General features: G+C 57.6%; 1 protein-coding gene across 1 annotated transcript in view; it reads right to left on the bottom strand.

Moving 5' to 3' along the window:
- PAX5 (paired box 5) overlaps positions 1-24,730 on the bottom strand; it is a 196,443-nt gene that overhangs the window by 25,681 nt on the left and 146,032 nt on the right. Inside the window, exon 8 of the mRNA XM_058523580.1 lies at positions 20,944-21,045. Within this exon, the coding sequence (XP_058379563.1) occupies positions 20,944-21,045 (102 nt within the window). The remainder of the gene's footprint in view (positions 1-20,943; positions 21,046-24,730) is intronic.

The raw sequence follows: 24,730 nt of genomic DNA, 5'->3' as shown, positions 1-24,730 counted from the left end.
CACAGTGTGACCTTGAGCATATCCCTTTCAGGCTCACTTAGCCTCAGTTTCCCCAAATGGACAATGGTGGGGTGGGAGGTAGACAAGATTGGTTTCCAATCTTTCTGCCGTTAAGGAATATTATTCTCCTCTGATTCCTGCCCAAATGCCCCTTTGCTCGCTGAAATGATGAGTCCAACCCCACGCCCTTTAAATGTTCTCTGAGGCCTTTTGTGGGCAAATAGACAATTTCCATCAGGCTGCCTGTAAGCTGAAACAAGTCCCCAGCCCCTATCACGGGCACCCAGACTCAGAAAACGGCCCCAGTCCCCTCCTGGCAGGTTCCCAGAGCCTCAGGGCCTCCTCCTCTCAGCCCAACGCCAGCTTTTTGGTGGCCTAGACCTTGGCCTGTCCCTCCAGCAGCCAGGGGTCCTCCTCTGAAGAAACCGCCTCCCCCTGGCTGGGTCTGCTCCGAGCGGAGGCCTGAGCGTCCTGCCACTGACTAATGAGAGGGAGGTGATGGTGTCATACCTTGCTGGGAAGTCACAGCGCTAGTCCCGACCCGTGCTGCCTGCCATCAAATTTTAATGCTATTGCTGACATATTTATGGAATGCCTCACCAAGTGTTTGTGAGGAGACCAGACAAGATTTACCTCCACAATTACCACCACGAGGCGCGGGCTTTGCTGTGCACCAGGAGCTCAGCAGCACAGAGGCCCTGAGCCCCAGGGCACGCCGAAGAACACACTCAATTCCGCACGCCTTTCCTGCCCCAGCGCGCAGGGCCTGGGCCTGGGGAGGTGCAGATGAATCAGACACGGTCCCTGCCCACCGAGAGCCCGCAGTCCGCGGGAGGGGACAACACACACATAAATTATGCGGATCCCGGGTGGCTGTCGGGCAGCGCAAAGACAAGGTAGGGAGGTGGGCTGGGCCGATGCGGGGAAGCGGGTTGTTTCTCTATCAGAGTCGGGGTCAAGAGCAAAGCCGAAGATCGGGGCTCTGAGGGGCCACCCAGCCGCGTCAGCTCTCCTGGTCACTCCTCTGCCTGGAAGGGCTCCCTGGGCTCTCCGCCCCCCACTGCGGGCCTCAGACTCAGCAGCCCCCTCCTTCAGTACCTGCAGCCCCATTCCGCCCCGGGGCTGCCCTCCCCCAAGGCTGCCGGGAGTGGGATGCGGCCCCAGGCTCCCCCTCCTCCCGGCGTCAACACGCCCCTTTCCCTGTGAGCGGGGCTGCTCAGGGGCAGAACGAAGCGCAGGGACCCAGGCCGGCGGTTCCAGCCTTGCTGCCCCTTAGAGTCATGCGGGGAGCTTTAAAAGCCCCGACGCCCGGGCCACACCCCATGCTAGTGAAATCGGGATCCCCGGGGTGGGGCCAGGGGTCAGCGTTTGTCCAAACTTCTGAGGGGACTCCAGTGCGCGTGCGTGTGAGAACCAGCGGACGCCCCTCAAGGGTGGCGGCACCCGCGTCCCCGGGGAGCGTGTTAGACACGCGGTGGCCCGGGCCCCACGCAGGCCGGCGGAACCCGCTCTGGAGGAGGATCTCAGGCGGGCGGCGCAGGCAAGCTGGAGAAGCACGGCCACGTTACGGGGTTTCGCAGCGTCCTCAGGGGCACACTGGCGGCTAGGCCCCAGGCCCCGTGGATCGGGCCCCAGGGCAGCCAGCCTCCGAGGAGGCAGACTGCCGCTGGCTGACCGCCGAGCCGCGCGGGCTGCTGCGGGCGGACTCCGGGCCGGGGCAGGGCAGCCGCCACCCTCGCTCAGGGAGCGCGACGCGGCCCACACGCGCTGTGGAGGGAGCTGAGGCAGGCCCGCCCCTCAGCCCGTCCTCACAAGCGTCCACAAGCCTGGACCAGGAGGCAGGAGCCCCACGCAGCCCCTTCTCTACCATAGACTCACGGCAGCAAGGCCCTTCCCAGGTCCAGGCCTCAGTTTCCCCGGGCCTGCAGTGAGCAGGTCAGCCCTGAAATCGGCTGTGCTGATGGAGAGCTCTTCTTTCCTCAATCCAGCCGACACGTTCATCCTGTCCTCTGTGACCAGCCCACAGACCTGGCTGACAGGCGGCTTTGGGGGCAAAGACCAGGATTGGGAGTGGGGAGTGTCTCTGGGGGCCAAGGAAGGAAGAGTGGAGAAGCCTCCTAAGGGAGCAAAGGCGGGGCTGGGTGGGGGAGTCCGCAGGTGTGCTGGGGAGACTCGGTGTGTGTCCACCTTGATGCCAGGCGCACAGCAGACGGTCAAGACTGCATCCGTCCATCCATTTATTCCCCAGATATGCCTGAGTGCCTACCAGGTACCAGGCACTGTTCTAGACCCTGAGGACACGGCTGTGGACAGACAACAGTCCCTGCCCTCATGAGCTTGGATCCTACTGATACAGACAGACAACAAACAAGACAAATGAGTAAAAATAAAGCACACAGCATGTGTTAAGGAGAAAACATAAAGCAGTGAAATTCTAGATAGAATGGCCAGTGATAGCTTCATCAAAAAGGTCACTTGTGAATAAAGAGCCAAAGGAAGGGAGAGGTAGCCACATGAATATCTGTGGGAAGACCACTGCAGGCAGAGGGAATAGCCAGTGCAAAGGCCCTGAGGCAGGAGTGTGGGTGGTGTGTTGGGGAGCAGCAAGGAGGTCTAGAGAGGGGAAGTGAGGGGGGAGGTAGAAGATGAGGTCAAGGAGGGAAGTGGGGACGGGGAGATCTTGTAAGGACTTTGGCCTCTACTCTGAGTGAGCAAAGGAGAGGCATGACCTGACTCAGATTGTAAAAGGCTCACTCTGGCCACTATGTTGAGAATGGACTAAGGGGGTAAAAGTGGCAGTGGGGAGATAGTACGGAGGCTACTGCAAATATTTATCGAAAGACTGACCTGCCCACAGAATGGGCACCCGTGGCCACTGGGAGCCTCATGCCCCGAGGCTGGGAAGCCATGCTGTGTGGCCACGCAAGCAGATGGTCAGCAGACCAAGGCCAGATGTGGCTGTTGGATGGAAGGGGCAGTCCCCTGGATTCTAGTCCTGGCTCTGCACAACCTTGGGCCGGCTCCTTCTTCTCCCTGAGCCTATAACAAAAGCAGTAACCAAGGGGCCCCACGGGGATGTGGTGAGAACTCCACGAGACCATGGATGTACCAGGCCCGGGGAAAAATGGAGCAGGGGCATGGCTGCAGGAGGCCTGCGGTCCTGTCCGCCACATGCCAGGAACGCGGGAGGCCATGCGCCCCAACTCTCCACTAGGGGGAGCCTGGGCAACTCCTCCGGGAGCAGAAGTGCTGTGTGCAGGCATCTGTCCCCCTCATCCAGGGGACTTCAGAAGTCCCCAGCACGCCCTCTGGGCTGGAAGGAATGTGCCTCTGGGCTGTCCTAGTAGTTCCTGGGGTCCCGCGGTTGGCAGGACTTGTCTCTCCAGGAGACGTTCTGAATATCCAACCAAGCTATTGGAGAGCCTGGTACCTGGAGCCCTCAAGTTCCATCACGCTCATGTCATGGTCCCCAAATAAGCCACCGAAAGAGCAGGTGGACAGGAAAAGCCACCCCTGGCCCGGCTGTGTGGTGTGGGTAGGCGGCTGACGGCTCCGAGCTCACCCCCGCACGTGTTTGTGTGTCTGTTTCCACACGTTACTCAGTGTGGCTTCTCAGATCTTCACTGAGCATCTGCTCGGTGCCAGGGTCTGTGCTGGGCAGTGGGTGGTGCTGGGGCGCAGCAGGGACTCAGGCTCATGAGCCCCCTTCTGTCCCCAGACAGCCAGGAGCCAGCTGGGGTTTTGAATTTCTCAAGGTCTCTCTCACTTCTCTATTTATCTGAAGGCTGAAAAGGCCCAATAAGATTCCCATAAAACAGGAAAAGGGGTCAGGGCAGCCAAGTAGGGATGAGTAGATTGTTCACTGCACAAGAGCAACCAGCTGACTGGGCATGTGGGGACTGAGATCCAGCCTGCTCTCTACTCGCCAAACCCTCAGTCCTGGCATGGGCTGCATCCGCTCACGGGCGGGAAGGGGCAAGGGCCTGAGCGACAGCCTGGGGAAACTTCAAGATAAGCCCTGTGGCCTCCTCTCTCTCTCCCGCAGTAGCTTCTTCACTCTGTTGTCACAGATCAGGAGGGGAACATAAGGATGGATGCAGTGGACCCCCAAAGATAGTCACCCCTGGGCCCACCAGGGTTCTCTTCTTCCAACCCACATTTATTTAGCGCTGAGGAAGAGGCACGAGGTGGTGTCATCACGCCTTTCACAGCAGAAGCAGAAGCACGATCTGGCTCTCGGGGCCTTGTATTTTCTCTTGTTAAAAGGGCTCTGGAGCAAGCAAGACCGGACTGCGTCCTGCCCTGCCACCTGGGCAGGTTACTCCGCGGGAGCCGAGGCCTTAGCTTTCTGCTCTATGAAATGGGCTAACACCAACACCGCCCGGGAGGGGCTACTGTGGAGGGCCAGAGGGCAGGAAGCGGCCAGCACACAGTTCTCCATAATGTCAGCTCCTGCCACTCGTAGGGCCTTCTCCTCTCCTCCTCACAACCGCCGGGAGGAAGACCACGAGAGTCGTCTCCACCATCAAGATGTTGGGGCTGAGGTCCCAAGAGGGCAGGTGACTCCCCACAGGCTAGTAAACCTGGAGGCAGGACGGAGGCCCCAGGGTGCTGAGTCCTGGTCCCCAGCGTCCTGTCCACACCACACCACACGCTTCTCAGCCTCCCCCAGCTCTCCATTATGGCTGGAGAGATTCCACGCAGAGGTCTGGACGGGGATGTCCAGGGACAGGGGAGGCCGAGCAGGACTGTAAGGCAGGCCTGGAAGATACAGAAGGGAGGGCAAGGCAGGGCCTAAACTTGTTCCCTGTGGATGTGCAGGTGCGAGAAGGTGCCCCAGGGTCCCCAGGGGGCCACTCTCAGAACCCACCAGCCAAGAGGGTTGGGTCCCTGTGCCCCAACAGGGCCCTGAGTCAGGGGGCCACACTCCACCCTCGCTCTGCCTCACTGCCCCAGTCCCGCCAAGGCTGGTGGACCTGAGCATCAGCCAGCCTCCCAGCCAGCCCAGCCGCCTGCCTGCCTCTCCTCGTCGGCCTGCACGGTGGCAGGCCCTGCCCGCTCCCTGGGGAGCCTGCCACCAGGCCTGATGGCGCTGACGCTGACGGAGGGAGGGAGGCCGCCAAGCTGTCAGTCTGGAGGTGCCCCTCGGAGCCCCTCCCGGCTGGAGCGAGGACGGTGGGCCGGCGCTGGAGCCAGGCTGTCAGGGGCCTTCACAGAGATGAGGCTGGAGAGGCGCTGCCTGACAGCTCGCCCACCGAATTAGGACCATTTGCATGCTAATTTCCAGAACTCTCACGGGCTGGCAGGCTGGCTGGGTGTGGAGAGTGTGCAGAGAGAGGCGCCCTGGCCTCCCCGCCCGAGATGGAACAATGCTTGACTGATCTAGCTGCGTTAACGAGCAAATTATGGTAATTTTGTTATTACAAATGCATAGAAATTTCCAAAGCAGGCAGCCATTCAGGACAGCTCCCTGCTCCTCCCTGCTCCTAAATGCTGAGTCCCCGTTTGTACACACGAACCCGTTTGTGGCACCTGCTTCAGGGACCGAGATTTCCAGGTGCCAGGCTTCCCTGGGAGCCCTCCCAGGGAGGCCCAGGGGATCTGGCCCAGGCCCAGGGCCTCCCTTCCCATCAGCCACCGAGCCCTCTGCTCCTGCATCCATCCTCCACACCTCACACTCCTGTCCCCAGCAGTCCCCGCCTAGTCCCTGGGCCGAGCAATCCCACAAAACCGCCACAATCAAGCTGATTTTTTTCCATTCTGAGCAGGTAATATGGGTGATTCTCCTCAGAGGTGCTCCTGGCTCTTGAGAAATTCAATGATTTCTGTGTCTACTCTCTGAACTGGGCTCAGCACCCAGGAGGAACTCAGGGATTGTCTGATGAATGAATGAATGAGAGAGTGAGGGAGGGAGGGAGACAGCGAAGGACATAGGAAGGGAGGAAGGAGAGACAGGAGGGACCCAGGGAGGGTAGGGAGAGGGCTGGGGAGGGAAAGAGGGAAGGGAGGGGATCCCACCAGGTTAGCTCACCAGGGGGGTAATTAATCCAAGACCTCGCCAGAGGAGTTCATTTGCCAACTGGCAACCCCTCCTGGCATTTAAATTGTCCACTGTCAAAATCACAATTTGTCCCACTTTTTCTGGTGATCTTCTTTTTGATTAAAAGTATGTTTTTGGAAGCATGCTCTGGAATGCATCCAGTCAGAAACTGTTTCCAAGAAAGCGAGTCCTCTGCCCCCAGCAGCGAAGCGTGGCGGGGCTCAGAGCACAGGCTGGACGGTGGGACCCTGTTAAAACCAGTCGTCTCGTGGGCGGGGGCCTGCAGGTTCACCCCTGGGCCTCTACCTGCGACCCACGGTCCTCCTGTGTTAGGATGGGGATTGCAGGGTTAGGCCGACGTTATTGAAAGGTCAAGAGGCTGCCTCAAATCCATTTTGGAAGTCAGTGGAGAATAAACCACCAATTACGTGGGAGTGCGGCCCTGAGGAAGGTCCGCTCCAGGTGGCCGAGGCAGCCTGAGCCGCCCTGCTCGCAGAGGAGCCGGGGAGGCAGAGACTCAAATGTGAGCTGAGACTTTATAACCTCAGCTGGGGTCGTGGCCAGAGTTTTCTATTTGTCTGATTTTCTAATTGGGTCACAATTTCGGTTTCCCCAGAACCCGGGAAAAGACAACAATCATTTCTTTTTGTCTAGCTGCCTAGCTCTGGGGGAAAGCGGAGAGCGGGAGGGCCCGGGGCCCTGGCGTGGCCTGCAGGGTCCAGGCAGACCCTCTGACGCCCGGGGACGCACCCTGCCTGCAGCCCAGGAGGTGCCCTTGCAGCTGGTGGGGTCGCAGGGCCTGGGGGAAGGATCTGGGCTCAGGAAGAACACGACGGGGGTGGGGGAGGAGTCCTGCTTTGAGTTGTTCTAGAAGCCAGGTCTCCCGGGGACCTGCCCAGGAACACCAGGCCTGCGCGAGGTCGGAGACAAAGTGCTTCTTTCTCATTGCTTGGGTGCAGAACTGAAGGGGACGTTGGTATTTCCCGAGAGCCCAGCGGGGACGACAGGGCAGGCTGCTGCCGCGGCAAGAGGGCCAGCCTGGCTCTTCCTCTGAGGAACCGTGTGGCCTTGAGCAAGCCCCTCCCTTGACCTCATCTGCACACTCCCGGGCTGATTTCTGAGGTGGAGTCCGGCCCCGTGCATCCATGATGAAGGGAGAGGTAGCTGCAGAAGGCACCAGGGCCAGCAGAGCCCTCTGTGAGCCCTCTGTGAGCCCTCTGTGAGGTGCAGGGCGGAGCAGACCCCTCCCCACACCACACAGACGCCCCACCCCAGACCTGTGCCGCCACCCTCGAGGCCTCTTCTCTGGGCAGACTCCTCACAAGCCAGGGCAGGGCCCCCAGCAGGGCCTCCGCCGAGTCAGTGCCTTTGCTACTGCCCCGGTCACCTGCTCTGCACCCCCTAAAGACCCTGGGTGGCGGTAGGTCGTACGTGGCTGGCCTCCAGATTCCAATTCCCTTGCAGCCATTTTTCCAAGTGTTTCTGGCTCCTTCCTGGGGAGTTCTCTTTCCCGGAATCCACCACCCGAAGTGCCCTCAGCAAGTCTGCATGTCCACAGAGCCCTGAGCAAAGTCCCAGGGCCGTGGCACTTCAACCCGAGAGTCCTCGGCACAGACCCGGCATCTCCCCTTACCTCAGACCTGCTCGTGCTGCACCTTCTCCCGAGACGCACAGAGAAAGCAATTTCTAGATTTTGGCCCAATGTTTCTGAGTCAAACTCCAAATTGGCAAGTCCTTCCCTTGTCACCTGGACTCGACCACTGACTAGCTGTGTGACTTCACGCAAACCACTCTTCCTCAGCCTCAGTCTTCATCTCTGTGAAATGGGGCTGAAAACGGTGCCCTCCTCCCGCTGCGGTGAGGATCCGCCAAGACTACGCACGAAAGAGGCTTGTACGTTGTAAAGATCTGACCAGATGGTGGTTCATATTCTTCGCATTGTTGCGAACAAGACCTTGAAATGGCCACAACTGTCACGCATCCCGCTCTGGCAGGACAATGCCGAGGCACGTGTGACCTGGGACTGCTCTTTAGACAAAGGACGTGATAACACAATTGTCGTTTTAAAACGTCCTTTCCCCCTCTTGTCTCTCTTGCTCTCTTTTCCACTCCTTCCCTCCTTCTTTCCTGCTTTCTTTCAACCCTGGCTCTAAGTCCCCCTCATCGGGCCCTTTATTTGTGCTGCTGCACATAGACTCCTTATAAAGAAAATTCATTTGTTCAGGGTCACCGCTTGGTTTTTCATTAAAAACAAATTACCCGCATTCGGGGAGGACATCTGGGCTTCGCGGGTCCCATTAACGACTATATTTCTAGCCTCCCCGGCCCGACTGGGCTCCCCTTGCCTGTCACCCTGCGTTCCCAGCCCCAGGAGGACAATGAGAGTGACAGTCAAGTGAAAGGGAAAACATGAGGGATGAGGGCGAGAGGCGAGTCCCCCGAGAGGAGAAGGAGGGAAAAGTGAAAAAAAGAAATAACTCAACCAGAGGGTAACAAGGGCCATTGTCTTCCAGCGAGGAGCAGAGCAGATATGGGAAGAGCGAGCGGGCCATGGAAGTCTGAGCCAAAGTCCTGTTTAATTACACACTTGGACCCTAAGCCCTGACTCTGGACCGGACAAGACAGGAAGGGGCATGCTCGGATTCAAATAAATCCCACCCATCGGCATCGCGTGCCTACTGTCGGCAGGGACTGGGCGGGTGGAGGATGCCCAGAGGAGGAAGCAGGAGATGGGAGCGTCTGATCACTACAGCTCTGACCGGGGCAGACCATGGGCGCGCCCTGGGGGTCGCTCAAGGGAGAGATGAGCCCCAGGGGGCGGGGGGGGGTGGATAGCTTCCTGCAAGACAGAGCATTTGATTTCGGCCAAGGAGGATGGGTCAAGCAGGGACAGGTGCCGATGCAGAGTAGAAGGGAATACACTGGAATCTGAAGTGTGGCTCCCTGGTGAACCACCCGGGAAGGGCTTCTCCTGGGCCATAAGAGATCTCTGGGTGAGGGATGCCATCCACAGTCCTGAGAGAGCCCCAAGGAAACCAAGACCTTCCCCTGGGCCCAGCACCCATTCCCGCTCACTCTCCCTGGGCACTGGGGCTGGGTGAACTGGAGACACGAGTTTCAGGCCCAGCTGTCCCCCTGACTGATTGTGTACCCCCAAGGCATGGCATCTCTCTGAACTCAGCTAGCATGCCTCTGAAATGGGGGTAAACACTCCAACCTCACAAGCGGCTTTCAGATTTCAAGTGGGGATAACAGGCGTGGTTCCCTTAATAGACTGTAGAGCGCCATGCAGGTTGGGGGGAGGCTTGTTGGTGGAATTAGCTTATGGGCACAGGCAATTTGGCTTCATTAGAAAGGGTTCTCCTTTTGGGAAGCAGGAGCCAAGGCCCACTGGCCCTCCCTGCTCCTGAAGGCTCCGGGCATGGCCAGATGTGTCCCAGGTGGAGTGACCACAGGTTTAGAGGTGGTGGGCGGGCCAGCTGAGGGCTGACGGCCTATGAGGTCCTAGGGACGAGGCTGCAGATTCCAGCACATCAGAGGGAGGATACAGGCGACCCCAGCAGATTCGCTCTGGTTTGTGGAAGGACTCCAGTGTGTACAGAAGCACAGTGCGTCTCAGCACTTTTGTACCACTGCCCCGCCCCCGTCTGTTCTCCCCTCCTCACTCCACCTCCCCCTGGCTGACATAAGTGGGGACTTACCTCCTCCTGGGTCCCCCTGACCCAGGGGCAGCCCTATGGGGGACTCAGGAGGCTTGAGCTATGCCCCTGACCTCCTCATCCTTTGACGTGGACAACATTTCTCAATTTTAGCAAAACTCTGCAAAAGCCACTTCAGACATGCCCCCCCAGCCCTCCTACAGAGAAATTCTGGAGCCCTCTATGCTCACTCCCCAAGTCTAGGCTGGACTCCCCTTCTCTGTGCTCCCAGAGTCCCTGAGCTTCCCTGTTACCACATCTGACCCTCAAGCCCCTAGTGACTTGTCTGTCTGCACTAGAGGCTGAGAGCTTCCATGGACAAGGGCCACCGCTTTCACCTTATATCCCCAGGCTGACGCCTGGGACATGTAGATCCCCAAGGCTGACGCCTGGGACATGTAGATCGTCAGTAAACGTTGGGAGGGAGGGAGGGAGGGAAGGAGGGAGAGAGAAAGAAAGGTAAGAGGAAATTATGGATGCATGCATGGAGGAACGGATGGGTGGATGGACGGTCAGACGGATGGACAGACGGCTGGCTGGCTACTGCAACCTGATCAGCTCAAGGCCCCGCGGTAATTTTTTATGTTCCATTCGGTTCAACAGGAAATCAGGGTCTCTCCCCAGCCCCTCCCTCCCAGCCCCCTGGGCGTCTTCCTATGGAGGGCCCTCTCAGCCCCACCCGACAGCACATCACACATTAAAAGTACCACAATAATGATACTTTTTGCTCTAAAAATATGAAAGGCTTATTTTTATAATTTTGCTTTTGAGATTATTTGCCACAAGTAATTTATTTAATGTATGACTGGCTATGATTTCTCAGCAATCAAGACACAGACTAGGGAATTCTTGCAAACTGAGAAAATCTAATCTAAAAACTATTTTTAAATGTAATGAAACTTTTATGAGCAGTAAATTTAATAGTTAATGAAGTTAACATAATGTTACAACTTGTAGACATTTAACTTAACATTTATTAATGCCAGTTTTCCAGCTTCCTTTTTGAATTTGAGAGGGAAAAGGAGTTTTGGTCAGGCCTCAAATTGTTGTAGATGCCTGAAAAACTCTTAGGCCTTTAGCCCAGGACCCCTCCCGGACCCTGCACGCGCTTCACTGTCCTGTGGGAAGTCCCGGCCAGGAGCTCAACCTCCTCTTCAGGAGCTCAAGTCTGGCAGGGCTAAGACACACTCACAGATAATGTCATAAAAAGTCAAAGGAAAGATGGCCGGAGGGGGTGAGCTGGGCCCTGAGCCTCAGATGGGCTATCCAGTAGCTAGGGGGCTGGTCTGAGCCCTGGACACTGTGGGGGCCTGGCTCCTGGGTGGGGAGCCCTTCCTGGAGGGGCTACCTGGCCTGGGCTCCTCCCAGGGCTCAGCCTCTCCCTCCCCCCAACCCAGGTGAGCCAGGCCCAAAGCACCTTATCCTCGTTTGCCCCTGACCAGGACTCAACCACGTCATCAGAGAGAACTGCCACCCAGCCCTCTTAGTGACCTGGTGAGAAGCGGTCCTTGGAGGCAATGAGGCAGAATGGGGTAAAATCCTGGGGGCTCAGTCAGGCTACTCTGCCTCCTACTGTGTGGCCAGGTGCTGAGGACAGCCCCTCTGTCGCTGCTCTGCTAGGCATGTGCACACCTGGGCTGCAGCCCTTGTCCAATCCTGAGGGCTTATCTCCTGGAACCTGACTCACCATCAGGACTTAGGAGGATGAAGGCCCAAGGCTCAGCAAGGCCACCCATTCTCCTCAGGGCACCCGTGCCCTGGGCCGTGCACCTGCACACTCCTCTCTGCATTAACCCGGGAGCCCAACCTCTTAGGGCTCGGAGGGCCTCAAAGGCCACCAGGCCAAGCTGCCCCCATGTCACCCTACCCAATGCTCAGATGCCCTCCAAATACTTCCATTTCTTCTAAAGAAAACCTTGACTGTGTTCCCCCCAATCTCCTAAAAAGGCATCACAATCCAGTCTTTTGTTTGTTTGTTTCAAGTAACACCACTGGTAGAGGCACATCAGGAAGAAACTGAAGCCAGGAGCCCAGACACGTGGTCCCTGTACTCAAGACTGGGTCCGCCAACAGCCGCCAGGAGCGGAGACTGGGGAAACGAACCCGCCCAGGGGAGGTGCCGGTGTCCCAATTCCCGCTCCGCGCTCCCCTAGTGCTGGACACTCCCTGGGCCTCTGTGGGCCCCTGGCTTCAGGCAGGGCGCTCTTCTGCTCGGACTCTGCTTCTCACCTGGCCTGGTGATGGGGGCCTGATGTGTGTGAGAAAAGCCTGTGATGCACCTGCTCCCACCTCCACGCTCCCCAAAGGGACACTCTGCTCGGATTATGGAACGAATCACGGTACTCTTTACTGCCTCTCTTGCCGTAAGGTTCCAGATTCCAAAGTCCGTAAGAACCCACCCCAGGTGTGGAGTCCTGAAGGCCAGTCTTTGCTGCCACAGCAGTTTCAGGGACCTTCCGTGTGGAGACTTGGTGACGGGTGTACAGGATGCACCCTGAGGCCCCTTCCTTCAGCCCTACCCCTTGGAAGTTATTACCAAATGACACGTGACAGCCCAGGGCCACTGCCTTATCCCGTCACAGCCCCAGGCCTGAAGGGAACTCAGAAGCATCTGCTGCTCACTTAGAACAGAGAGGGCAGGCCTCGGGAGCCATGCAGTCCAGCCAGGAGGTGACATCAGCCAGCGGGGACGTCACAGGCAGAGAAGCCCTCGAATGGCAGGACCAGCAAGCCCCCTAGGGAGCGTCTAATGCAATCTCCCCACCCTTCCCCCTGGTTTAGGAGCGAGCAGAAAGTCCCGAGGCCACGTCCCAGGGTCACAGTGCGAGTGTCCAGCAGCTGGAATCTGAGCCCAGGTCTCCTAAGTTCCAGCAGGACCTCCATGCCTCCAACGTACCGTCCACTCTGAGTCTTCGCGTTTGCAATTCTTTCCTTCCCCAATGCAGCAGAGCGCCCACACGGCCCCGCTGGGTGTCAGGTTCCCCCCGGTCCCAGCAGAGCTCCCGGGAGCTCGTCACAGACTCCAGACCAGACCACTCCAGACCCCTCGCTCTCTGTTCTGCGGGGCACAGACTCAAGTCCAGGTCTGCCTGGGCAGAGCCAGCCACCTGTCAAGGCTGCTGCTGGCACCACCTCATGCCCCAGAGGTTTCCAGGGGTCGAGGCTTGGGTGCTGCGGAGGCCCTTCTTCATTCGGCCCAGCTTGCCCTTCCTGCTCCTCCCTGACAGCGCCCAAGGCTTCCGTCACACCTAGCTCCTCCCTGAGGCCCGTGCTCTCCTTCCTTGGGTCTTCTTCCGCACTAGCCCCTCACCCAACAATGCTGCTCCAACTTCTAGGACTGGCAAACGCCCCCTTCAAGGTCCAGCTCAAATGACCTCCTCTGGGAAGCCTTCTCTGATTTCTCCCATCCACCCCATTGCCCCAGCAGCCTAGCAGCCCCCTCCTCTGCATTTCCTCAGCAGCTTGTACCTTCCTAATTTTAGCTCTCAACATAGCACACAGGGAGGATTTTTTATGTCTGTCTCTCCAACTAGACTGTGAGCTCCCTGAGGGCCGGGGCTGTGTTAGCACACCACATCTAGTCCAGAACTGGCACCCAGTGTGTCCCAGGAAATGTTTGAAGAAGGAATGAACGAACACAAGAATGGCCACCTCCCATCTCATCTTGGCTGTACTGGGCATTCCCCGGGGTGAAGTCTACGCCCCTGATGTGGCAGAGTGACTGGACGCCACTAGAGGGCAGCAGAGAACGAGCAACAGGTGTGAACCCAGGGCAGTTCGGAAAGGTGTGAAGGGAGCCTGGGAAGTGTGCAGGCCACAGGACCCCCAAGAGGCCTGGTAAGGGGGAGTAAGAGCTGAGGCAAAGGCCATGCACTCACCGAGCAAACGCTCCCTGAGCCTGATGCTGGGCCAGGGAGGCACTCGGGGAGCGCTGGTCCAGTCTCCCGGCAGACGCTCCAGCCCCTCCACCAAGTCCTCGCTGGCTTCTGCGGCCCCTCCCAGCCTGCCCGTCCCCCATCTTCAGTGCTAATTACAGGGGAGGGTCTTTATAGAAAGCTGAAGAAGCCGTCTCTCCGCTCCACTCACTGGTCCCGGCCAGGCCTATGGGACCTAACGGAGTACATTTTACCCCGGTCCACACGCGGAACGGGCGCAGAGAGTGGAAATGGCATGTCATTCACACGGTGAGTCCCCTGCTGAACTCGGCCAGAATCCAGGCTTTGCCTCTCCACCTGGTGCTGGGCCCCCCGCCCCTTAAGCCTGCAGGCCTTCCACGGAGCAGGCGAGGCTCAGAGTCAGGGAGGGGCTTACTGCGGACAGACAAAAGAAACCCCCCTCATCCCCCTGAGACCTCAGTAGGCTTCCTCCCTCACCTGGCTGCTGTCTCAGTAGCTGCACAACCATCCTGTCCAGTGTTCCTCAGAAACAGCAGGCAGGGCAGGCTCAGAGAGGTCTCGGAGCTTGGTCTGCTTGGCCTCCAAACGTTGAGAAGTCCAAATCCTAACCTTGCTGGACACCAACCTCCTCCTCAACCAGCTCCCCGCCCTGCCAACCCCACTAACCCACCTGGGCAGGCCGGGCCATGTTCCCACCCACGTGAACCCACACCAGCTGCTGGGCTCAGCCCCTACCCCACCTCCTCTTCAAATGGCCAAGGACACTCGTCTCAGCCCAGCTTAAGGTCCCCCCACCGCCAGGACACCTTTCTCCAGTGGACCAAGCCCAGGTGCCTCTCCGTTTCCTCCAGGCCGCAGCACTCAGAGCCTGTCCCCACTCCTGCCTGGAACACTCTTGTTGGTGACTGGATTCTTCTCTGATTGGTTCCCACTGACCATGGGCTCATGGGGTAAGGGTTTTGCTGGAGGGCTCCTGATCTGAGGCCAGCTAGGCCAGGCCAGCTTTAGGCATGCCTGCCAGGTGCCTCTCCTCCCCTCCACCTCTCCTCCCCACCACACCCAGCTCAGACCCTTGTATAAATGACAGTCATCATCGTCATTAACACTTATATGGCACTTAACATTGCCAGGTAAAGTTCTAAGAGTTTTTACATATATTCCATCATTTCATGCTCACTCATTATCATCATCATCCCCATTTTATAGATGAGAAGGAAACTAGGGCCCAGAGAAGTTACATAATTTGCCCCAAGTCACACAGCTGGTGAGAAACAGAATTCAGCACCAGGCAGTCCGGCTCCAGAGGCCATGCCCTGGACTACCGGCCACCTGCCTCACCAGGCACTGCCCAGCATCCTGGGCTGCCCTGCTCCGGCCCTGGGCCGAGCTGTCACTGGCAGCCGAGCCCAAAGCCTCCCTTTTTATCTCAACTACTATTTCCCGAGTGCTACTATGGGCCAGGCACTCTGCCAGGCACTGGGACATGGTGGTGACAAAATAGATGTAGCCTTGTGTACATACAACCCTGTGTACCCCACAAACCTGAGGGATGGCAGACGACAGAGTAAACCACAGATTCAATTCCTTCCATTGTGCTTAGTATCATGAATGAAAAGAACAGGATGCTCTGAGAGAGGAGGGACCGGGGTCCTGGTTCAGATAGAGTGGTAGGCAGAATAACGGCCCCCACCAAAGATGTCCACATCCTAATCCCTGGAACCCATGAGCTCGGCCAGTTATATGGCAAAAGGGAATTAAGGCTGCTAATTAGCTGACCTGAAGATAAGGAGATTATCCTGGATTACCCAGGCAAGTCCAGTAAAATCGCAAGGGTCTTGATAAGTGGAAGCAGGAGGCAGGAGAGAGAACCTGAAAGATGGCGGCATGATAAAGACTCAGCCCAACGTCGCCAGCTTTGAAGATGGAGGAACTGGGCCACGAAGCAAGGAACGTGGGCAGTGTCTACAAGCTGCAACAGCAAGAAGCGATTGAGCCTCCAGAAGGAGCAGCCCTGCCAACACCTGGACTTTACCAGGGAGACTCGTTTTGGACTTGTGGCCTCCAGAGCTGTATGATAAGACATTCCTGTTGTTCTGAGTCACTAGTTTGTGGTGACTCATCACAGCAGCAGGATATTAACACACAGGTGGGTGTGGGGAAGGCCCCTCTGAGGAGGTGACACCCACAGGGGTTGGGGGAGCAGGCTGGGCCCGTCGCCGGTGGGAGCAGCAGAGAGGGGCTGAGCCCTTCGGGCAGAGGGGACCATACATGCCTCTCGTTCCTCCTAGAGTCCAGTGGGCCCTGAGCCTGCCATCTCTTCCAGACCTCCTCACGGGCCTCAGGCTCCCACTCCCCCCGCCCCCTCACCCCTACTTCTTCAAGAAGATAAAAGCCATCAGCTAACTGAGCAACTTAACTGAAAGGCATCTGGAAATGATGTACCCCAATCCACAGCAAGTACAGGGCCCAGGACCAGAGGAACCCGCCAGCCTCCTTCACATACATTGCTCTGACCGACCTCCCTTCAGACGGTCTCTTGTCTGCTGCAGCCCCGGGAGGGCGAACTCGACACACGGTCAGGATTTCTTGCACTCTGGCCTAAAGCCCCAAAAAGGAGACAAATAAGGGGTGTGTGGGGGCTGGGGCACATGGGGCCAGTCAGGGGCAGGGTGCGTGGGGCCGGCATTCCTTGACTGGTTCATCTCAAAGATGGTTCCCTCGCTTAGACTTAGACTCACTGAAGCCAAAGGGCAGCGAATGCCCCTTCTCTTCCCCCAGCCGAGAATTTTTAAGAGTTTCAAATGCCATGTCAATATCTGTTAGGTTGTGCAAATATCTCCAGGCAGGAATCAACTAGTTACACCAATCAAGACACTATGGAATCTCTGGTGCAAAACTTTTGGCATTTGCTGGGACTTGATGAAAATAAGATCTGCAAACCCTCTCCATTCTGAGCTGCTGTGACATGCCGTGTCTGCTTTATTCAATGTAATTCACCAGCAAAGGGCTCTGCAGGGTTTGCAGGGCCGCAGAAACGGAATCTGCACACACCAGAGAAGACCAAGAACACCCGTTTGGCAGACATGGGGATACGGTGGAGCCAGAAAGGGCAGACGACACCCTGATGGCAGAATTAGGATTCGAAATAAGCAAGAGTCCAAGCTGGCATTTAATACGGAAAAATGTAATGCCTATTTTTTCAGGCCTGAAAGCTCAACTGCCCTTGCGGACCCGGGAGGCCATTCCTCCTCAACACATCCTGAAGGCAAACCTGATATCTGGAAGCCTTCCCTCACACAGGGAAGAGGCGGCAGCCAGTTTCCCGGAACCTAGAGGGAGAACAACTCAGAAGATTCTTGTTTCCTCTGAACTCACTGCCAGGCAGGAGAGAGGACTGTTCCATACAGTGACAGAGGCCATCACCATGGACCAGCCTCAGAGACAGACACAGGATCCACAGGTCCCCTGAAGCCTCGCCAAGTTGGTTTTCCCAAACCCGCCCACGTGCCCTTGGGGTCAATGACATGGTATCACCTCAGCTCCACCACAGTGGAATGAATGCCTCTGGATTCAGAAGCCCAAGAGGTTATGAATCTGAAATCTGAACAAATATGAAGTTAAAATTCTCAAACAGGCTGTGGTCTGTCCGTGTCCTAATCCCTGGAACCCATGAATGTTACCTATACAGTCTATACCTATACCTAAAAAGGGTGGAGGGGGTTCTTTGTAGATGTGAATAAGTTAAGGATCTTGAAATGGGAAGACTACCCTGGGTTATCTGGGGGCCCTAAATGCGGTCACATGTATCCTTAGGAGGGAGAGGCAGAGGGAGACTTCACACACATGCACAGAGTGAGGAGAAGGCGGAGCAGCGAGGGACTCGCAGATGCAGTGACGTAGCCACAAGCCAAAGGATGCAAGAGCCACGGGTGGACAGGAAAGGAGGGGTCCTTCCCCCTGGGCCTCCAGGGGGAGCACAGCCCAGCCGACCCCTGGATGTTTGTTCCAGCAGCCACAGGAAACTCACAGGAGGGTCAACATGAACTTTCCCTGCCTCCCTCCCTTAGCCAACACACGCACAAAAGGGCCTACTATGTGCTGGGGACTGTGTGGGGTGCAGAAGACAAGGAAAGCAGAGGGCCTGGCTCTCAGTGAGCTCCCCACCCAGGGGCATAGCTAACCGGGCCACAAACACACTGGGCCACATGGCATAACAAAGCCACTGTCTCCCGAGGAGGGCGCACCAGAAGGCTTCATGGGGCAGCTGACGTTCGCGCTCAGCCCTGAAGGGTGAACTGATCCCAACAGCCCGAGGCAGGAAGTGGTCTAAGCTGAGGGTACAGACTAAGCAGGGATGCTGACGGGTGAGAGTGGGAGGCGTGCTGGGAACCAGCGAGTGGTCAGTGTGGGGGACGGGCTGGGAGATGAGGCCAGACCGTGGCGATGCCTGAATGGCAGGCCCAGGCTCTGCTCGGCTGAAAGGTGGGCCGTCTTCGCTGTGGGCCAACCCGGGGGGCAGTCCCAGCAAAGATCACGAGTGCGGGCCAGCACTGCCCCGTGAAGCCGTCCAGGAGGCAGATTTGGAAATCACACTGGAAACAGAGTCCCAAAGGTGTAACACTGAACAGGGACTGAGGGCCGTGCCTGCCGCACTCGGACTCCCAGCCATGACACTGGGTCTGGCACCGAATGAGTGCCGGGTGTTCGAGAAGAGACAGCCAGAAAATAAGAAAGAAGGGGAGAGAGAGCGAGAGGCACCCAGAAGGAAGGGGTGGAGGAAAGAGAGAGGGAGGAGGACATGGGGCTCCCCTGCTGAAACACTCCTGTCCCTCCCTCCACACTGTGCACCCTCCCCCTACGCCAGGGGCAGAGTCTCAGGGGACCATGCTCCGGAGGCCCCCCCTGTGGGCGCCCCCGTCCAGCTGCTGCCAGCAGGTGTGGTTAGGCTGTGCCCTTGCTCAGGCCTGTGAATCCTGCTGCCACCATTAATGGGCGAGGAGCCGCCATCGGTTCCCGCTGGGGGCTCTGCCAGGCCCGTGGCCATTTGTATCCTGAGCCTGGTAATTAGGGCTGGACGAATCATGGAGGCTGGAGGGCAGGCTCTGTTTGGATAAACTCGGGAAAGTTCAGCTGCTTCTCTGAACTCGGCCTCTTCGGGGTTTGCAGTGGGGAGCCAGCAGGGCCAGCTGGGTGGCCTTAGCCTCCCCTGCCAACATGCCCTGGGGACAGGGTCTGGGGCGGCCGCCTCTTCCTCTGCCATCACTGAGAAGCTCACGTGGAGAGCCTCAGAGCACACACACGCAGCCAGTCAGAGAAGGAGAGCTGAATCAGAGGGAAGAGACACAGGTTCACGTCCGCCTACCTGCAGGCTGTGCCCTAGATGCTTTCCTCTTTCAGAAAACGGGGATTACACTCCTTACACTCTGGGCCCCGCCCAGCTCCCAGGGCTGTGACATCAGAGGGCTCCTGGGACAGTGCTCTGCATTCTATACAGCGCTGCGTCAATGCAAGGGCCGCTACTGGATGTGGCATGGGCTCCTCTCCGGAGGCTGCCCTAATTGTAACGTTCGGAGATGGGGGGCAGGGGCAGGGCAAGCGTCCCACCACCGCTGTTTGCCCTGTGCACACTATTTCCCTCTGCTCTGCCCTGGGCCAGCCCTGCAGCAGAAAAGGCAAAGGCTTTGCAGGTGTGGACCTGGCAGGCCTTCCTGGCATTGGCAAGGCCCAGGCCAAGAGCACACACGGAGGCCATGTCCCATATGTCTCATATTTAAAAGTCATAAATCAAGCTAACAAACCGTTAAATGAAATATGCTCTGTCCTCCTACCTTGTTAAATACATCTTCATAATCACCTGGGAGGCCAGGAGCACAGCTAGAATCCTGGCACTCCTTGGTGTCTGCGCTAGGCCTGGCTGCATGGGGAAAGCCCACCTGGGCTCTGATGTGCCTGCTCCCCTTCCCCCCAGCTCCATTCCTCATCCTGCGAGACCCCCCACCATCCAAGCTCTGTCCACCCCCCAAAGAGAGCCAGTCCCTGGGACGTGGGCTGGAGAAGCAGCTGGAAGAGGCTTGGGGCTGCTTGGGCAGGGATCCAGGGTGGGCTAGAAGGAGGGGTGTGGGCCCCAGGTGGGCAGGTCCCCTTGGTCCTGCAGATTCCCCTGTCTGCGGGTCAGGGGGACATCGCCCCTGCAGGGCCAGAGCAGGACCCTCTAGGGAGCGGCTGCAGAGCAGGCCCCTCTTGCCAGGGTCTAAGGGAGGTCCATGCGGGGTCACGGCTCTAGTTGCGGCTCTGCCTCCTACTTGCTGGGTGACTTAGGCACACACCAGCCCCTCTCTGGGCTCAATTTCCTCACCAAGAAAGTGGGTGAATGATCTACCCGCCTACTTCTCAGAGCTGCTTTGAGGCCCCAGAGAGAAAGCCAGCTGGGTAAGGAGGGGGTGAAATAACCACCCTGGCTTTTTCAAACGCCCGAGAGAGTCAACAGTGTGTGTCAGAGAGGAGTGGGCCCACAGAGCCCCCAGCACTGAATGAGTGGCGTGACCCCTGCAAATGACCCAAAACAAGAGACAACACGAACCCACAAAGCAGTGTAACAGCATCCAACTGATTTCCCCCCTGATTTTTTTTTGACATCTTTCCAAAAACGATGCTTTGAGCATCCCTGCTCTGCTCACGCCCTGAGTACAGGGACAGCCAGCACTGTGATGACGTGTCGGCTTGTCCCACACCACCCCGCAATGGAAGGAGACATGGTGGCCTCCTTTCCAAATGTCTTGAAGAAAACTGACAGCTGGGCTGAGAGGATCAGATTTCAATGGCCTCAGCGTGTTCAGTTTAGAATCTAGTGACAAATCCACCAGCCAACATCCTGTCCGTCCTGAGCACAGTGTCCTCAACCCCAAGGAGTAAGGCCACCAGGAGCACCTGGTGGTGGGGGGCTTCCTTTGTTCATGTCACACAAACTGGGTAGATGGGGGAGGGGGGAGGATGGGAGAGAGGATGGCAGAGGGCCCCCCACTTCCTACTGGCTGGGCGACCTTTGGCCAGGTCCTGCACCCCTCTGTGTTCAGACTCCCCATGTGACTAGCGAGGGGCAGTCTGAGTGACGGCCAAGCGCCCCCTCCCTCTGATGTCCTCCAGTGCTGCCGCTGGCTGTCGGGCCCACCGCGGGCCCAGCAGAGGAGGCAAGCGCAGACCTCTGCCTGATTATTCAGTCCACTTCTCAGAAGCAGAGGTCACTCGGCTGTTTGTGGGGTGCCCCCCCGGAACCCCGTCCGCTGCCTGCTGTGGAGACGTGCACACTCACCAGGCACCATCCCTGTCAGCGTCGGCGCGGAGTAGCTGCCCTGTCCAGCGGGGGGAACGTGCGGAGGGTACCCAGGGAGGGTCGTGCTTGCCAAGTCGCGGCCTGAGGAATCAAAGCAACAAATCACGGGGTGAGCATCTCTGCAGCCGGCCGCTCATGTCCACAGCTCCCCGGACATCTGCACATTTGTCACGTCTGGTCGCCAAACGCCAGCGTGCCCCCAGGTCCCGCCGTCGCTCACACATACACACACACACACACACACACACACACACACACACCCCTCCCACCACCCTGGCTCCACTCAGCAGGAGCCGGGGCAGCTCAGCAGTGTCCCTGGGAGACTGGAGCTCCGGCCAGCTCCCCGGCTCCCTCCTGCCCAAGGAGGAAGTGCACTTCTCCCCTCCATTCCTTTGCTTCTGCTGCGCCCTCTGCACGGAGCTCCCTCGCCAGCTGCACAGGCCCGGCACCGCCCGCCTTCCAAGACCAGCTCAGAGCCCCGTCCTCCTCTTCCCGACAGCCCCCCACAGTGGGCAGGGGTACACCCGCCTCAGAGCCCTACAGCTCCGTGTCTGGTCCCTCTGAGTTCCTCCTTTGGCCTAGAGCCAGTCGTTCATTCGGTGGAGGTGCAGGAAGCACCTTCTGATAGCAGACACTGCTCCGGGCGCTGGGACACGGAGGCGAGGCCTCGGCCCTCAGGGGCAGACACTCCCGCGGGTGTGTGTCCACCTGTTTGCAGGCTCCCAGCTCCTGGAGGGCAGGGGTGACACCTCACTCATCACCCCGAAAACCTGCCTCCGACACAGGGCTTGGCGCCCAGTAGGCTCCTGGTGAATAACGGCGTGAGCAAGTGGGGCACCCAATGTGCTGGGCCCCAGGCCACGTGGAAGAAAACCCCAAGGTGGCGGAACTCTGTAAGGGAGGTGCGACCAAGGCTGTCCACCTCTCAGGGACCGAGTGGGGCTACAGCCCCTTCAAACTCTGCCCCTCGTATGTGTGTGCCAGGGAGCTCACAGACAAGACCAACAGCCCAGGCCACAGGAGATCGGACTGCTCTGGGATTATCTGTCACGCCCTCAGGATGAGACCCCACCCCCGTGGGTGGAACTGGCAGTTGCTCCCGAAAGAAAGCAAGGTACCCGCTGTCGGCCATCCTGGGAAGTGGGTGGGAAATGAGGCAGCTTTGGGACGAGGGATGGAGGGCGGAACCTCAACCTCTTCTGGATGTGGACACAGGACTGGAGAGGCGAGAAGAGGTCCGGAGCGTGGGGGAGCAGCTCCTGACTACCCAGAGCCTCCCCAGGGCAGCAGGGCAGTGCAGGCGGCACACAGGTGGACGACTCTGAGCTCCAGCTCCACTAGTCCAAGGAGACAGACCCCCTCTGACCAATACCCCCCACAGAGTCCAAGCCAGCACAGGGTGTGAGCCCATGAATGTTCCCGGATGAATGAACAGCTCTCCTAGTACCAGTCACCAAAGACTGTCCAGCCAGCATCCAGAGGCTGCCTCCTTTCACAAGGTTCTGCTTACTTCCCAGAACCTTACAGAACACCAGGCAGCCGCCAGACAGCAGGCTCCCTCCCTCCCTCTGTTCACTCCCTCCCTGGCTTTCACAAGCGCAGTTTGTGTCCCCTCACACGAGGCATTGCTACAGGGCAGTGAACGCCCTAGGAGTTTCCTCTGGGAGTCCTTGATCCCCTACGCAAACTGCACGTGACTCCCCACGAGAGCTGAGCTTAAACAGCAAAGTGGAGTTGATGGAACTGACCACACTTACAAGGTGATATAAGGAGGTCCCCCCACCCTCGTCCTCTTATGCCTCCCCTCTCACCCTCCTTCCACCCAGCTCCAGCAACCCTCTGCAGCAGCTCCTCTCTCCACGGAAGATAGGCTCCAGGATCAAGTCTTTGCACCCCAAGGTGGGAACGGCAGAGGCCTCGCAATAGTTGTCAAGTGAATGAAAGAAGGGGCCCTGCTAGAGAAGCAGGAGCTGCCTGGAGTCCCTAACAGCCCCTCCACCTGCAGCCAAGGATCCGTGCAGGAGGGGCTCTTGGAGCTCTTCTTGAAAGACCCTTGTAGCCATTTTGTAGATGGAAAAACTGAGACCTATGGTGAGGGGGGAGCAACTGGCTCAGGTCCCACAGGGAGCAGGTGGCAGAGCAGGTACATCAGCCCACATTTCCTAACACCAGCCCAGGCCCCTCCTCTACCTTAAACACATCATGATGGGGGTGGGGGAGCAGGCTTCTCCACACTCATTACAGGGATCTGGTGACCCGAGGGCTGCTGGACAGACGTCTGAGGAAGCAAACCACACATCTCAGTGGGCGCAAGTGTCAGACTGGTCAGGACAAGACGGAAATGCCGGGGGCCAGACTGTGAGGCACGCAGAGAGGGTAGCAGGGCCGGGATGTTCTGACCGGCTGGCTCCCCCACCAACCAGGGGAGCAGCTTCCACCAGGGCCCTGCCCCCAGGCTCACACCCTGATGATGACAACAACAACCACAAATGCTAACACGGAAATTACAAAACCCCAGGCTCTGTTCTCAGTATTTTAAGTTATTAACTCATTTAACCCTCAACAACCCTATTAGGTCCCCATTTCACAGGATAATGAGACACAGGAAGGTCAAGTAATTTGTCCATGGCTGCACAGTAACGGCTAGGATTCAAACCCAAGCAATCCAGTGTCAAAGTCCACGTGTTTAGCCACTCCACTCCACTGCCTGAGCATACACCTGGCTGTGCGTCTGCCCACGAGTCCAGAGGCTCCACGTGTCTCAGCTGGGACGCCCAGACTGAGCCTCACCTTCAGGCCACACTGTCACATTGCTTATTGGCTCCATCAGGTAGAAGGAAATTCAACTGCACAGTTTTGTGGATGTATGTGTTGGGGTGGGAGCCAGGACTACACTGGGGAGGCCAAATTGGCCTCCCGAAAGACAGGTGTTATCCTGGTAAGAGGCTGCCCAGTGCAGGGGAGCTCGTGGGGGCCCAGCCTCAGGAGGTCTACATCCCACCTGGCTGCCTGAGATGGACAAGAGAGTCCTGAGAAGGAAGGGACGAGCCCAAGGACACTGAGCTGATTTGAGGCAAGGCTGGGACTGGAATCCAGCTCTCCTGCTCCCGGGATTGGGTTCTTTCTTCTACGGGGAGCTGCTCTGTTGGCCATGTCTGAACCCCAACTGTTCCTGCCACTGTTCCACACGCTGTGAAACTGTGACCCCTAGAGCAGAAGTGCAGTGCCTCACCAAAGCACTCAACTCAAGATGCCAGGTAAACAAGCAATCAAGTCAGCCTAGGGAAAGGCAGAGGAAGGACTCGATAAAGAAAAGGCAGAAAATAATGAATTAGGAAACAGAAAAGCAGACACAATAATAAATACAACAAGAACCGTTATTTGAAAAAACCAATAGGGCAGACGAACCCAGAGCAAGAGCAAACAAGCAACCACACATCTCAGGACAAGGAACAAGGAGGAGACACAAGCAGAGACACGGGAGAGGTGATGGTAACAACAGAAGAAAACGCATGGCACGCTACACTAATAAATGTGGGAATCTCAACAAAAGGGACAATTTCCTAGGAAAACATGAATTACCAAAGTTAACTCAAGAAGAGGTAGAAAGCATGAATGGCTCAATCACCTAAGAAAAAATAGAAAAAGTTGTTTTTTAAAAGAAGGTGCCTTGTCCACTGAGCTTCTCGGGCAAGTTCTTTGTTTGGGTTTTTGGCAAGTTCTTTTAAACCTTCAAGGGACACATATTGTGTTATTAAACTTTCCC

This window comes from Diceros bicornis, chromosome 28, assembly GCF_020826845.1.
Source record: "Diceros bicornis minor isolate mBicDic1 chromosome 28, mDicBic1.mat.cur, whole genome shotgun sequence".
Taxonomy (NCBI): domain Eukaryota; kingdom Metazoa; phylum Chordata; class Mammalia; order Perissodactyla; family Rhinocerotidae; genus Diceros; species Diceros bicornis.
Note: the sequence above shows the minus strand (reverse complement) of the source record. Positions and strands in the feature narration are given on the sequence as shown.